General features: G+C 44.4%; 1 protein-coding gene across 1 annotated transcript in view; it reads left to right on the forward strand.

The window, feature by feature from the left end:
- The first annotated feature begins 4,463 nt into the window (after positions 1-4,463).
- Positions 4,464-14,857, forward strand: part of LOC116820084 (cysteine-rich protein 1-like) — a 57,586-nt gene continuing 47,192 nt past the window's right edge. Inside the window, exon 1 of the mRNA XM_032772312.2 lies at positions 4,464-5,251. Coding sequence (XP_032628203.1) covers positions 5,209-5,251 — 43 coding nt within the window. The 5' untranslated portion in view covers positions 4,464-5,208. The remainder of the gene's footprint in view (positions 5,252-14,857) is intronic.

A 14,857-nucleotide genomic window follows, 5' to 3' on the forward strand; every position in this document is an offset into this window, starting at 1 on the left:
GGACATGAGAAACACATCTCGAAGAACAGTTATGAGAGGGAGGTAAGTGTTTTTCTTCTTCAAGTGCTTGCTCATGTCGATTCAAGTAGGTGACTCCCAAGCCTTACCTAGGAGGTGGGTTTGGAGTTCATGGAATCACTGACTGTAGCACCGTTCTGCCGAAAGCTGCATCATCTCTGCTCTGCTGTAATGGCTTAGTACAATGAAAAGATGTGAATTGATGACCACGTTGCTGCCTTGTGGATGTCTTAGATAGGAACTTGTGCCCGGAATGCCGTGAAGGATGCCTGAGCCCTTCTGGAGTGTGCCGTCAGTGCTGGGGCAGGTATCTTTGCCAAGTCATAGCACGCCTGGACACAGTGTGCTATAGAAGAGTTCCTTTGGGATGAGACTGGAAGTCCCTTCATACTCTCCACAATTGCAATGAATGTATGCACTGATTTTCATTTGTCACAAGAGGGAAAATCCCTTTTCCAACCAGCTCAAACTCTGACTAAATTGTTTCACAGAAAATTTCAGGCTTTCAACATTTTGTACCATTTCAAATGAAAATGAATTAAAGATTTACAAAAATTTTCTCAAATTGCTATCTAAATTTTCAACCAGTCAGTAGAGTTACTTTGGATTTAAACCAATGCAAATTCAAAGTTTCACTCATTTAACTAAATTAGTTTGTTGACTATCCTTGTGTAGACACTCTTAATTCAATTTAAAGTTGGATTATATCTATACAACTGAATGCAATACGGAGTCGAATTAAACTAAACTGATATATTGATTTAACTGAACTCCATATATAAACAATGTTTACATTGAATTTAGAGTGCTCACACAGAGTTTTGTACCAGTTTAACTAAATCATTTTAAAATTAGATTTTTATTTAAACTGGTGCAACTTTGAATATAGACAAAGCCCTTGTTCTTCCTCATTCCGTTAAGAGATTTCATTACAAATGGTTCCTTTTAAGACAAAACTTTCAGTACAGAATCAGCCATTTAGTACAGTATTTTTCCTGGAAGTTAATTTTTTTCTGCTTATGAATTTTCCATGAACAGACCTAAATTCTCACATCTATTGTGAGTTGAAATTATACATAAACTAATTTGGGGTAAAGTTCTTAGTCTACAGTTTGTTCAGACTGCAAAAATTACCACCAAATATGCAATTTACATGATCACATATGCAATTAACTTCTGGAACTTATTTAGCAGTAACTTATGTAATTAAATGGACACTGCAGGAAGCTAGAACTATATGTTCGATGATGTCATTGGTAGAATGTACCATGTTGTTGAGTTACCCAAGATATCCAATCAAAATAAAGAAACAGCACCATATGACTTATGTAAGTAACCGATACAGAGCAAAATGTGCTTATTACAACTGAATATAGAATTCAAAATGTACTTTCAGCATATATTCAAGAACTAAAGGTAAACATTTTGGTTTAGCAAGTAGTCATGTAGTCGAGTTTGAGCACCTGAATATTTATGGAAAGGAAATACAAAAGGGTTGAATATCTGGTTGGATCAAAATTCCCTTTAGAATTTTAATGACTATTTGCAGATTTTTTTTCTGCTATTCACTCAGCTCCAGAAATTTGCACTGCTAAGGACTGACTAGTGAGCAAGGCCTTGTTTACACTAGAAAAAGGGTATAGTATATAGCCATACTGGCAAACTCTTCTAATGTAGATGCAGTCTATGCTGGCTTTTGCCGTATGATTTATACCAGCTTCCTGAACAGTGCTTTTGACAATATAAAAATGTTGCAGGCAAACCCGCAATCTTAACAGACATTACTACACTGTCAAAAGTTTTTAATGTAGACTTGGCCTTGAGGGACAGCTTAAAGGGACAAAGGAAGCTTGAAATCTAGTCAGTTTAGAGAAATGAGTTTAAAGCAGTTTCAGCGATTGCACCTGCCCCTCGCTGCCTTGCCACATTTTGTGGTTTCCCCATCATATGTTAATATGTAATGCTTGTCTCTCCTCTGCTGCTGTCTGAAACACTCTCACAAGCAGAAAAGAGGAACAAACTGACTGCAAAGGAGAGATGGTGAAATTATCTGTATACAAAATGCTGTCAAACGTGCAGTGAGTGATCCAAAATAGAGATTGTTTTGGCTCAGGGTATTCTTTTACCAGTATAACAATCTTAGGTGCTATGTTGTGCATCAGACTGAAATGTAATTTTTTTTAAAAAAGTTGGCAATCTCTTAAAAATCACTCTTCTGTAGGGCCGTCAGACAGGATGGGATTCACTGGCGGCCGTAGGGTAAAAGTATTGCTGCAGCTAATGTCTGAACTTTTTACCACTGTCTTCATTTCTTTTCTAACCTGTTATACGAGGCTTTGGGATTGTTTCACTGCTTGGGTGGGTAATGTTATTTGTGCCAATGCAAGTAGGGTGTAGTATGTTAGAATTCTAATGTGGCATTTACACCAGGGCAATGTTTGTGTAAAATGAGTGTGTGAGGTGCTGGGCAATGGAAACTCCAGCCTTCTGTCTCTAGTTAGCAGTATCAAGAGCTGGGTAAACTTGTAACCATTGTTATGACACTGAACTTTGCTGCACATCCCCTGCTTGGAGATATACCAATCTCCTGGAACTGGAAGGGACCTTGAAAGGTCATTAAGTCCAGCCCCCTACCTTCACTAGCAGGACCAAGTACTGATTTTTGCCCCAGATCCCTAAGTGGCTCCCTCAAGGATTGAACTCACACAACCCTAGGTTTAGCAGGCTAATGCTCAAACCACTGAGCTATCTCTCCCCCCAGCAATGCTGGATGCTCCTGTTTCTCTTTTCTTTCCAGGACTGAGACTTGCCAGGAAGATCTGTCCTTTCTGGGATGGCCCCGCCAACTGGCTGGTATGTGCTGCCTGGGTGAGGTACTGCTCAGAGCGAGTGACATCCGCCATGCAAATACCGTAGACAGGAGCTCTGTAAGAGTTAAGTTGTGAGCTAACAATGGTCAGAAGCAGAGTGAGCACCCACTTCCTGTCACGTTTTCCTGTCTCGCAAACACTGTGAGTGCAGTTTGCCACACTGTTTTAAGACACTTCACAGCACCTGAGGTTGAGATGCTGACAGATGCCTGCTTGGACGTTAAATTATAGCTGGACAAACCTGAGAACAATCTTTTGGCTTAAATTCCCCTGAATTTCACTTCCTGTGGATTTTGTCTTTTTCAGATATTTCTCTCACCCCCGCATACCATAGTATCTGAGGGTCTCACAATCTTTAACATACTCACCCTGTGAAGCAGGGCAGTGCTATTATCCCATTGGATAGAGGGGAAACCGAGGCGCAGAGCCACTCCATGACTTGCCCCTGGTCAATCTGTGGCAGAGCAGGGATTTGAACCCAAGTCCTGGGCTAGTGCCCTAACAGCTGGATCATGTTTCTTATAGTCACAGAGTTTAGGGCAAGAAGAGACCATCCGATCATCTAGTCTGGCTCCTGATACATCATAGACCACTAAACCCCATCCAGTTCTTCCTGTATTGAGCCCAGTAACCGGGATCAGACCAATGCAGCACAGTCCTCTGGAGACTATACAATTTTACTGCCAGGGCGTTCTCTGTCGGAGCCCAGTGAAGCTGGAACACTGTGGCCTGGCTCAGCCCAGATCTGTCAATCCCCCTGCCACATTACACAAATACATCTTCTTTCAGAGGGCTGTTGGTGGAGAGGTTGTTGAGGACCACTGGGGAATTCAGCATCTCGTGTGTGCTGCCTGGGTATACTGTCTCACTGTATGTTGCAGGGCTGCTGTTTCAATTTGAATGGGTAGTGTTTGTTCAAGGTGCATCAGGGGTTCATACAGGCACTAGGTATAATCATCTACATTTTGAGCATCTCTACACTTATCATTTAAAGCAGAAAAATTCCCTTTTTTGCGCAAAAATCATGGGATCATCTACATCTGCCAATGACTTTTTGCGGTAAAACTCAGACGTTTCAGCGCAAAAAGCAGACCACCTCCAGGAGAGCCGTACAGCTTTTACCGGCAATGTTTTTGCGGTGATGTGCAAGTGAAGACACAGTCTTCCTGTTTACAGAGCCTTCAGCCTCCACAGGCTATCCCATAGTGCCCAGGTGACCACTCTGGCCAGCAGCTCGGCTGCTTAGAAGCCAGGTAAACAGACGTCTGCCACACCCCCTGTAAAGCCCTGGGAACTTTGAAACTCCCCTTCCTGTTTTCTTGGCAAGTGCTCACTTATCATCTGGCTGGGTAACAATGCCTGCTCTATGGAGCAAACAATCCCCTGCTTGGAGCAATGCTAAGTTACTGGAGCTCATCAGTATTTGGGGAGAAGAGGCTGAGCAGGGACCCAGGATGCCCCGAGATCAACCCCACCCCTTCCCACAAGACCTGTCATCAAAATGGAGAGAGCTGCACTGTGGGATAGCTGCCCTCCATGCGCTGCTCTCATCCATCGGCGATGGAAGTGCTGCAGATGTAAACACGATCTGACGCCAGCGCTTTTCTTTCACTGGCTCCCTATCACCGCTGACACTGACAGCTCGAAACCTCTTCGAGAGTCGACATAGCCTAAGTTAGACACAAAACTTGTTTGGGGGGGAAATCTGTACTTGTGTTTCGAAGCTGCAAAAGGAAGAGATGCCTCCCACTCCAGAGAGACAAACACTGGACTGGAGGGCTGGACTTTCAGCTCTGCCAACGAGGGTATGTCTACATGGCTAAAAACCCATACGGCAGCAAGTCTCAAAACCCAGGTCAACTGACACAGGTTTGTGGTATGGCGCTAAAAACACTCCTGCTCGGGTCAGAGCTCAGGCTCTGAAACGTGGGGGAAAAGATCTGCAAAAGACGCAAGGAAGGCACTTTTGTGATCAAAGAGACTTCTATAAGCAGCATCTGCACCAGATATCGCGAGTGCTGCCCATGGGGTGAAGTTAAACTGGTTCCAGTGTTTCTCCTCTGGTGATGGAGAAGCAGCATTTCTTAAAGTCTGTGTTTTTGGTCCCAAAAGATAAATTAATTATTCCCGTAATAAAGCCCCTGAACTCAGCTTCTTACACTACATGGCTCTCATTTACCTACAACCACAATATCCTGCTTCAAAAGCAGAACACGTCATCAGCTTACTGTTGGCCATGGTTTTCCTGTTGCTTTAGCGAAAGAAGGCTTTTTATACTAGCTCTGCTCAACACTGTGTGCCGTGCTGACAAGCCGTGAAGATGATTTCATATTGTCCCATATGTGGAAAGCCTGTTTACTTTGGTAAGTTTCTTCCATTGGAAGCAAGAGCCCTTTTTCGTATGTTTCTTTAAATGGTAACTGAAGCCAGGCACTTTCTGTTCTACTTCTTTTACATTTGCAGTTAGTGACCCTCCATTCATAATGGCACTTCATCCGCTGGGTATCTAATCAGTTTCAGACAGCCAGTTAAAAGCGGTTTCAGCGCTTCTCATTCCCTCTTCCAGTTTTTGTGCTTTTTATTAAAAAAAAATCACATTTTTCTGTTTTTTAAAATATTTGTATTCACCTGTTGTGTGAAAGACCCCCACAAACTGGAGAAGTAGACTCACTCTGACTATATCGGGGCAGCAGACCTATGAGAAGTGCTGGCAATTGCACAAAGTGAATACACTGAACAAAAATAGAGAGAAACACTTTTTCTCTAATCTCTTTCAGTCTTAGATGATACTTTTAATAACTGAAGGAAAAGCATTTTCAGACAGAAGTATGATTTTTAACTTGATGGTGCTCTGTAAAGCTCAAAAGCTTGTCTCTTTGACCAACAGAAGTTGGTGTAATAAAACGTATTACCTTACCAAGCAACCTCTTTAATACACTGTCTCTCTATGTATAAATATAATCAGTTCTGAATTATGTGGCTGTCTGGATAGAAAACCTCAAGATCAGATCTCTAAAATTAAATAGGATTAATATGAATTTCCTTCCAAATTTGCTACGAAATATTTTGGCAATGGACAGGAAAAGTTTACTCAACATGTTTCAAAATGTACTATGAAATGTGTTAACTGCTTTTATTAATGAAGCCATAAGACAAGATAAAGCCACAAAATAGCTTTTGGAAGCTAGAAGTGATTTACTGTTTCTCAGATCATATTTGCAGTGGTGCAGTAGGCCCGTATGAATTAGGACTGCTGCAGTGTACGAGTTCTACATGTGACAGATAAACAAGGATGAGACAATAGTGCAAAAAGGTACACAGAAAAGGTTTGCTCCCCTTTTAAGTTAGCAGTTGTTTCAAAGGATTTATAGGATGAATTTTGGTTTATTTTTAAATCACCAGCTATCCTGAGGAGCATGCATGGGATGTATTGGGCCGGCAACCTCTGGCAGGGCTGCCCAGAGGATTCAGGGGGCCTGAGGCAAAGCAATTTCAGGGGGCTCTTCTATAAAAAAAAATTACAATACTACATTCTCGTGGGGGCCCCTGCGGGGCCGGGCGCAAATTGCCCCACTTGCTCCCCCTCCATGGGCGACCCTCGGAGAAATAAATCTTCTGCATCTCAGCACAAATCCAGTTTTGAGAAAACTTCTTTACAAGGTATCACTGGTTCTCAGCATCAGCTAGTGCTAAAAGGCACTAAAGCTCATTAAAAGGGTTGGACAAATATGTGCCGTCAAAACTGTTTCTGGATCGAAAACTAGGGGTTTTTAAAAAGCAGAAAAAAATCACGGACAATGTCTGCTTTCCTTCAAAATTTGTTGTGGGTTTTTTAATGAAAGCTACATAGTCTGCCATAACCTGAAATATGGGTTTGGGGTTTTCAGAGCTTGTGTGGCCAAATATCTCGCTGCTTCCTGTGTTTGATTGTTTAAATACACAGTAAAAAATTCTGCTTAAAAAAATCCAAATACTTTTTAACCACCCTCAGCTTTGTGACCAAATGCTGAGCCCATCCCCAGTTCAGATATTTTTCCCAGGTTTCTGATAACTCTTGTGGGCTTCCTTGACTCATATTCTTGTCTTCAAACTTTGAATTCATTATTAGTTAGAATATAGCAACAGCCAACTGGGTCAAACCAAAGGTCCATTCCAGCCAGTATCCTGTCTCCGACAGTGGCCAATGCAAGTGCCCAAGAGGGTAGTAACCTAACAGGTAATTGATCAAGTGATCTCTCTCCCTCGCTCTCCATTCTCCACCCCTCTGAAAAAACAGAGGCTAGGACACCATTCCTTGACATCCTGGCTAATAAACCATTAATGGATTTAACTCATGCATTTATCTGTTTCTAGAGGGGGGGCGGGAAAAAACTGGGCTTTTTCCATTTGGGCGCGTCCCTCTCTTCACAAGAGCTGAGAGCGGGGTTTACTGTTGGGTTCTTTAGTATAGCTTTATGTTTACATACTCCACGAACTGAGCATTTGAGCTTGTTCCAAATCTAGGATGAGCCTATGTTGTAAAACTGAAAATGCTCAACAGCAATGCATGTGAATGGACATAGGGTGTTAAATTAACATTACCCCAGTGGTGTTCTCAAACTTGGTGGTCGGGACCCTCTGGGGGTATGAGGTTATTACTGGGGCACAAGCTATCAGCCTCCCCTCAAACCCTTGCATTTGCCACCAGCATCTATAATAGTGTTAAATATATAAAAAAGTGTTTTTAATTTATAAGGAGGGGGTGTCACACTCAGAGGTTTGCTATATGAAAGGGGTCACCAGTACAAAAGTTTGAGAACCACTGAATTAACCCCTCTGGCGCCTCAAGAAATGTAGGGGAGGGGGAAGGTCTCCCTTGGTAGGGTTGGGAAGGATATTGCTCTTCTCATGTGATCCCACCCCCAGTGACTAATTTTAAAGGAAGCTATCCTCCCCTGACATGAATCTCCCTATGGCACTGAAATTAATTATAGACTATAATTTGGCATTTGAGAAGTGAAAGGGATGGTAGCCATAATGGAAAAGCTAACAGCTTGACTGTTCTGCAAGCCTCAAACTGCTGAATGAGCCTTTCAAACAGCCTGGCCCTGACCCACACCGACTTCCTGCACCCTGACTGCCCACCCCCCTCAGAATCCCTGACCCATCCTGTTCCTTGCCCCCTCACCATCCCCCAGAGACCCTTCACTACCACTCCAGGACCCCACCCCTGCTCCCTGTCCCCTGACTGCTTGAAACCCTATCACCCCCTCGCTGAGTCCTGAGAGATCCCTGGAATGCCCACACTCCAACCCCCCCATTCTCTGTCCCCTGATCACCCCCTCAACCTCTGCCCCCTTCCTGTCCCCTGGACTCCCTGCCCCTTATCCCCCAGCCCCAGCCCCTTACTCAAGGCTCCCCCCTCACCTGGAGCCTCAGCCCATCCAGGAGCTTCCCTCGACAGTGACAGCGTGGCTCCGGCGGGGCCTGAGCTCTGCCTCGTTCAGAGCCACATGGAAAGGGGGCGGTGCTGGCAACTCCAGGAGCTCAGCTCCCTCCGCTCAGCCTGGAGCTCGCAGCCCCGCCCTCTGACCACATGGCTCTGAGTGGGGCAGGGCTCAGGGGCCCCGCCGGAGCCACGTTGCACCTGTCTGGGGCTCTGTTGGATGGGCTGAGGCTCCGGGAGAGGGGAGGGGAGGAAATGGGGCCAGGGAGGGAGCCTCAGCCATGCTCATGGGGGCCCCAGAGGAGCCCGGGGCAAATTGCCCCACTTGCCCCCCGTCTGGGCAGCCCTGACCTCCGGCATGCGGCTCGCCAGGGTAAGCACCCTGATAGGATGGGATGGTTTTTTTTACCTGCCGCGTTGGCAGGTTCGGCCAGTCGCGGGCGAGGGATGTGCCAAAGGGGGCGACGGGGAGCAGTGCGGGTGAGGGATGTGCTGGCTACGGCTTCCCGCCACACCCCCTGGCCTGGGACGGCGAACCACAGCCAGTGGGAGCCATTATTGTCTAAACCTGCCGACATGGCAGGTAAACAAACTGGCACCCTGGCAAGCCGTGTGCCAGAGGTTGCTGACCCCTGTATTGGGCTGTGGGATAGGTTTATCAGAAGCTCAGTACATGAAGGCTACAAAGATTAGGGGAGCGTATATTATGGGGTGCTCACAAATCCATGCTTATAGGACATGAAGTAGCACTTGAAAGAGGAGGAAGTTTTGATGAAGATTCACTCAGCTTTTCAGGAAGAGATTGGAATTTGGAAGAATCCATCTTGTTCCATTTTAGGTTAGTCTAGTAAAAGCCAGCAGCAGCTTCTTCCATTTGCCCTTTGTCTCCCCTGTTTCCACTTCTGTTTCCTGTGGTTAAAATTACCCAAGATGCCGAGCAAAGATCCGTATAGCAGGGTGGGTCTCATTAACATTCCAATGGATAGCCAACAGGTCCCATTTGTGACCAAAGGGTAATTCTGCACCATGAGCCACATTTCCCATGTGCGGGCAGAGGCAGAGAAAATGAGTGGATCCAGGTGGTGATGGAGCCCAGAAAGGAGGTTGCTACCTGCACAACATTGCCCTTTTTCCATTACCTTGTGGAAACCCGTGGATGCTCCAGGGGTATCTGTTCCCCTGGTTGGGACGGGACTGAGCAAGGAATAGAGGAGGCAGAACTGGGGGGCAGGAGAGGGGGAAATCAGCTCTTCCTATAGGAACATCTGCTCTGGTCTACCCCATAGGAGCACCATAAGCTGTTCATGGTGACCTTACCAGTATTAACTCATATGCCGTCCCCTCCCGCTCTCTGAAATGGCACCTGAGAGGGGCTGAATGAAGCAGTTGCCTGTGGGACGATGTGCCCATTGGAGAACCAATTGGGTGGCTATTGGGCCTGTCAAGGTTTTCCCCCCCACTTTGAACTTTAGAGTACAAATGTGGGGACCTGCATGAACACTTCTAAGCTTAATTACTAGCTTAGATCTGGTAACACTGCCACCACCCAGAAATTTCAGTGTCTGGGGCACTACCTGTCCCCCCAAAACTTTCCCCTCCTTGGGCTGCCTTGAGGGACTTCACCAATTCCCTGGGGAACACAGATCCAAACCCCTTGGATCTTAAAACAAGGAGAAATTAACCATTCCCCCTTCTTTCCCCCCCCACCAATTCCTGGGGAGTCCAGACCCAATCTCCTTGGATCTTAAAACGAGGAAAAATCAATCAGGTTCTTAAAAAGAAAGCTTTTAATTAAAGAAAGAAAGGTAAAAATTCTCTCTGTAAAATCAAGATGGAGAATATTTTACAGGGTAATCAGATTCTTATAGCCCAGAGGAAACCCCCTCTAGCCTAGGTTCAAAGTTACAGCAAACAGAGGTAAAATCCTTCCAGCAAAAAGAAACATTTACAAGTTGAGAAAACAAACATAAGACTAACACGTCTTGCCTGGCTGATTACTTACAAATTTGAAACATGAAAGACTGATTTAGAAAGATTTGGAGAGCCTGAATGTACGTCTGGTCCCTCTTAGTCCCAAGAGCGAACAACAACAAACAAAAAGCACAAACAAAGACTTCCCTCCACCAAGATTTGAAAGTATCTTGTCCCCTTATTGGTCCTCTGGTCAGGTGTCAGGCAGGTTTACTGAGCTTCTTATCCCTTTACAGGTAAAAGAGACATTAACCCTTAACTATCTGTTTATGACAGGGCCTGAGATTTAGGAGGCAGAACAGATGCAAATGGTCTCCATTCGGATAGCACTGACCTCGGGTACTCTGTGGCTTCCCAGGGTCAAGTCTCCTGTCAGTTCTGCAGCGGTTGGCTGGGCGACAAATCCCATTATCCCCATTATTAAATAATAAAAGCAGAGACTCCATGAACGGACACTCAAAATTTCCTGTGCTTTATAGTGGGGAAATCCAGGAATGGGACAATCTGGCCCATTCCTCTCATTGAATCATATCTTCACAGAGACACATAATGAAAAGTTTGCCTGGAAAAATGCACTTTCCTGAGGTTTCTGTTAACCATGAAGAGTGCATGTGTGCACATATTTCAGGGGGAAAAAAATCTTACAAGAATGTTGTAAAACATATTAAAAGACACTATTAGAAACCAGGGAAATTCAGGGTTAAGGTTAAATTAAAGAGAAAACAAACATTTTAAAGCATGGGAATGCACAATTCAGGCACCAAACAACCTTAACTCTGCCCCTGCCAGAAGTAAAGTTGAGTGTGATTTTGAGGAATTGAATGTGTAACTGTGGGCAGTTGTGTAGTGGAAATAAAAGGGAGTTTGCTGTGGAGGTGAGTGCATTTGGGTATTAGTTTGGGTGGCAAGATGTGTGGAGAGAGGTTGCAGGAGAGGTGAATGCCATAACTAGTGATTTCCTTGATTTTTAGTACTCCTTTTAATAGGAAATGACCTTGAGCTAATTGATTCTAATTGAAGGAAGTTTATTATGGGGGAATATATATCTTCGAAACATTATGCAAAATTTATACAAGCCCTCTTAGGCAACGGAACACTTTCATTGTAGCAAATTAATTCCTCTGTTACTTGCTTAAGAATGCGTCATTTACTGCATTATTGGAAATGTTGTGGCTTGCTACATAGAGCAGGTCTTATTTCAACAGCTTCATTATTTTCCTTTTTTTAAAAATGTTTTAATGGATTATTTAAAACGTCACGGTTTGGTGCACAGGAACTGCATGATTTTATAGACGCTCTACTTTGTTAGCAGCTAATGTATCTGCTTAAATGGTTACAATAGTGCATGCTTCATTATAACCTCACCTACCAGCATTGTTCAGCCTCTGTATTGACTGTAATCCCTGCGTTTCATGGGTTTATAATTCAATTATTTAAAATCACATCCAGTTTAATAAACTTTATTAAGAGATTATTTGTCTAGATGCTTTTTTGGGTAGAAATACGATGCAAATTGGACAAATTATGAAGTTTTAAAGAAATGACTTGCATTAGATTTTTGCGAGGCACATAACTTTCAGCCAAAAAATAGGGTTAATTTAAGAATAAAAATTTGGTACCGTTCTGTTTGTGAATTGATATCATTTGATATTTTGAAATGGCTGCTTGAAATATTTATTTTTAAAACACCAGAGATCATACTGCATTTCTATTATGCATTTTTATTTTTAGTAATAATTAGTAATAATAATTGTGTGTCTGCACACACAAATTGCACCAGTTTAACTTAAAAGCAATTATAAAATGATTTATTTAAATCAGTATTCCCCAATTTTTTTACCTCCCCCGGAGCTGGGGCCAGGAATGGGGCTGCAGCTCCAAGAAGGGGAGACGTGGACACGGGTGAGGGGGACAGCTGGGGGCCGGGGTGGAACTGGGAGTGGAGACTCAGCCGGGGGACAAAACCAGCAGTTGGGCCCCTGGGCGTAGGGCTGGCAGCTGGGGCTAGGAATGGAGCTGGGTTGCATTCCTGCCCTGTCTCCCGTGGGAGCTTGCCTGGGCCCCAGCCATGCCCTCCTGAATGTTCCTTTGCGCCCCCCATGGGGGTGTCCCTCAGTTTGGGGACTGCTGATTTAAGTGGATGAAAACCCATGTATAGACACAGATCAATTTAAAGCTGGTTATAGCAGTTTAGCTTGCACCTGTACATTTACCAACAGAAGCACAACCAATGTTTTCTGGTTTAAAATCGATTTAAGTGCGTCCACACAGCCTTTTTCATCAATTATCTAAATCAGTTTAAACATCGTGGGTGAAATCCTGGCCCCATGAAGTCAAATGCCTAGTGATTTCAGTGGGGGCCGGGATTTCACCCCTCATCTTTAGTTAAACAGAGGCAACTTTGTTTGCAGACCGGCCCTAAGGCTTAGTGTCATATACTGCTACAGAGATAAATGGGTCTATTTTAGCATGAATACAATGTTCAGATCCACAGAGACTGACATTTTCCATGTGCAGTGATCTGTTGGAGAAGATTATAAATCCCAGTCTTCACTGGGGGTGGGGGGTCGATCTAAGATACGCAACTTCAGCTATAAGAATAGTGTAGCTGAAGTCGACGCATCTTATTTCGACTTACCTCCTGTCCTCATGGCGCAGGATCGATGGCCGTGGCTCCCCCATTGACTCCGCTTCCACCTCTCGCCCTGGTGGAGTTCTGGAGTTGACGGGGAGTGCATTCGGGGATCAATTTATCGCGTCTAGACGAGACACGAGACATTGATCCCTGATACATCAATTGCTACCTACCGATCCAGCGGGTAGTGTGGACATGCCCTGAGTGATGCAAGCTCTTGTGTACTGTCCCTCTTTACCCTGGGACAGAGATCACAGACAACAGATGCCGATATGCCAGAATACTGGAAAAAAGCAGTTTTCATGCTATCTCCATTCCCAGAGCCCATCCTGCTCACTGAAACTAAACAAGTTCAGACTGGAAATAAGATGTACATTTTAACAGTGAGAGCAATTAACCATCGGAACAACTTACCAAGGGTCGTGATGGATTCTCCATCCCTGAACATTTTTAGCGCTAGATTGGCTCTCGTTCTAAAAGACTTGCGCTAAGAATGATTTTCACCTGTGTTACACAGGAGGCCAGACTAGATGATCACAATGGTCCCTTCTGGCCTTGGAATCTATGAAATCAAGGTTAATTTTGTCCTTATTTTCAATATTGGCGCAGAAGTGGTCTCTATTTTTGTTCTCAGAGACTGAGTCCAATCTCACTAGAGCTGGTCTAAGCTTTTCTTGTTGAAACATATTTTGTTTTGTTTTTTATGGAAAGTATTTGCTCAATGAAAGAGGAATTTTCATATTTTTTTTTAAATTGTTGAAATTTTCAGTGAAAACCCCCAAACAAATCATTTTTGGTTTGGGGGTTTTTGATGAAAACTTGAAATATTTTGAAGAAAACTTTCAAGCAAAATGAAAAAAAATCTTTTAAATCAATATTGTTCGGGGGGAGGGGAAATCACTTTTTGACCATCTGTAGCTCTCTATCAAGTTTTAATATGGCAAATGCTCTGATTTCCAGCGTTGGAAGGGCAAAGACAGTCCAGCTGAAGGGTCTGTCTTCCCTGGAGAGTTAACTTGGCTGATCACCACCCAGGTCTGAACACCTGGGTAAGCCTAACGTAGACATGAACAGCCATATTGCAAAGTCACTGTGTTCTCACTGGTGCTCCACACAGCCGTGTGGGTCACCAAGACTTCTGGGGCCACTTCCCATGGTTCTATGTGCTGCAGTAACCTGAGCTGCCCCATGAATCTTTCCCAGAGAACTGTGGGAGAACATGTCTGTCCTTCCGGGCCCGTCAAGGAGTTGTGGGAAGGCACTGGAGAACTAGCAGTGCTTGATTAATTTAGCCCACATCCTCACTGCAAAGTGGGTGGGTTACCAACCCAAGTGAAAGCCTCAGCCGAGCATTAGCTGTTAGCATTAACTCCAGATGAGCCAACTAGTTCAAACTGAAAGTGCTGCCAGATTCAGTTTGTGTGATGACAACAGGGATTAGGGGCAATGCCTGCTTAGAAGCCTGAAGACAAACCGTAAATTAGGCCTGCAGGAATGGGACCAATGCTGGGGTGAACACTGGAGATGAAATCCTGGTTCCAGTGAAATCATTTGGACCCTTGACCCTTGGATGCTGATTCAACCTGACTGTCAACCCTTTGGGGTGTGGGGGCTCATCTGAACGCCTCCCCTGCTGCAGAACTGTGCACCAGCAGTGTGGGGGCTTCCCATGTTACAGGACTCCTGAATTAAACAGCAGAATGTGTTAGCCTCCCCTTGCTTTAGAACGCTGCTCAAGAGAGGTTTGCCATTGCCCTCTGGCCAACTGCTCATTTGGCTTCTATATTTACCGGGCCTCTGATCTACATTTCCAATGCAAACCAGGTTAGTTTGTCAGGCATCATGACTCAAAAGGCTTCTGTGGCCTGTGCAAAGCTCCTCCTGTAAAGAAGAAACAGGACTTGCCTACAGTGACTATAGGAGGGTTTCTTTATTCAG

Source organism: Chelonoidis abingdonii, chromosome 6 (genome assembly GCF_003597395.2).
Source record: "Chelonoidis abingdonii isolate Lonesome George chromosome 6, CheloAbing_2.0, whole genome shotgun sequence".
NCBI lineage: Eukaryota > Metazoa > Chordata > Testudines > Testudinidae > Chelonoidis > Chelonoidis abingdonii.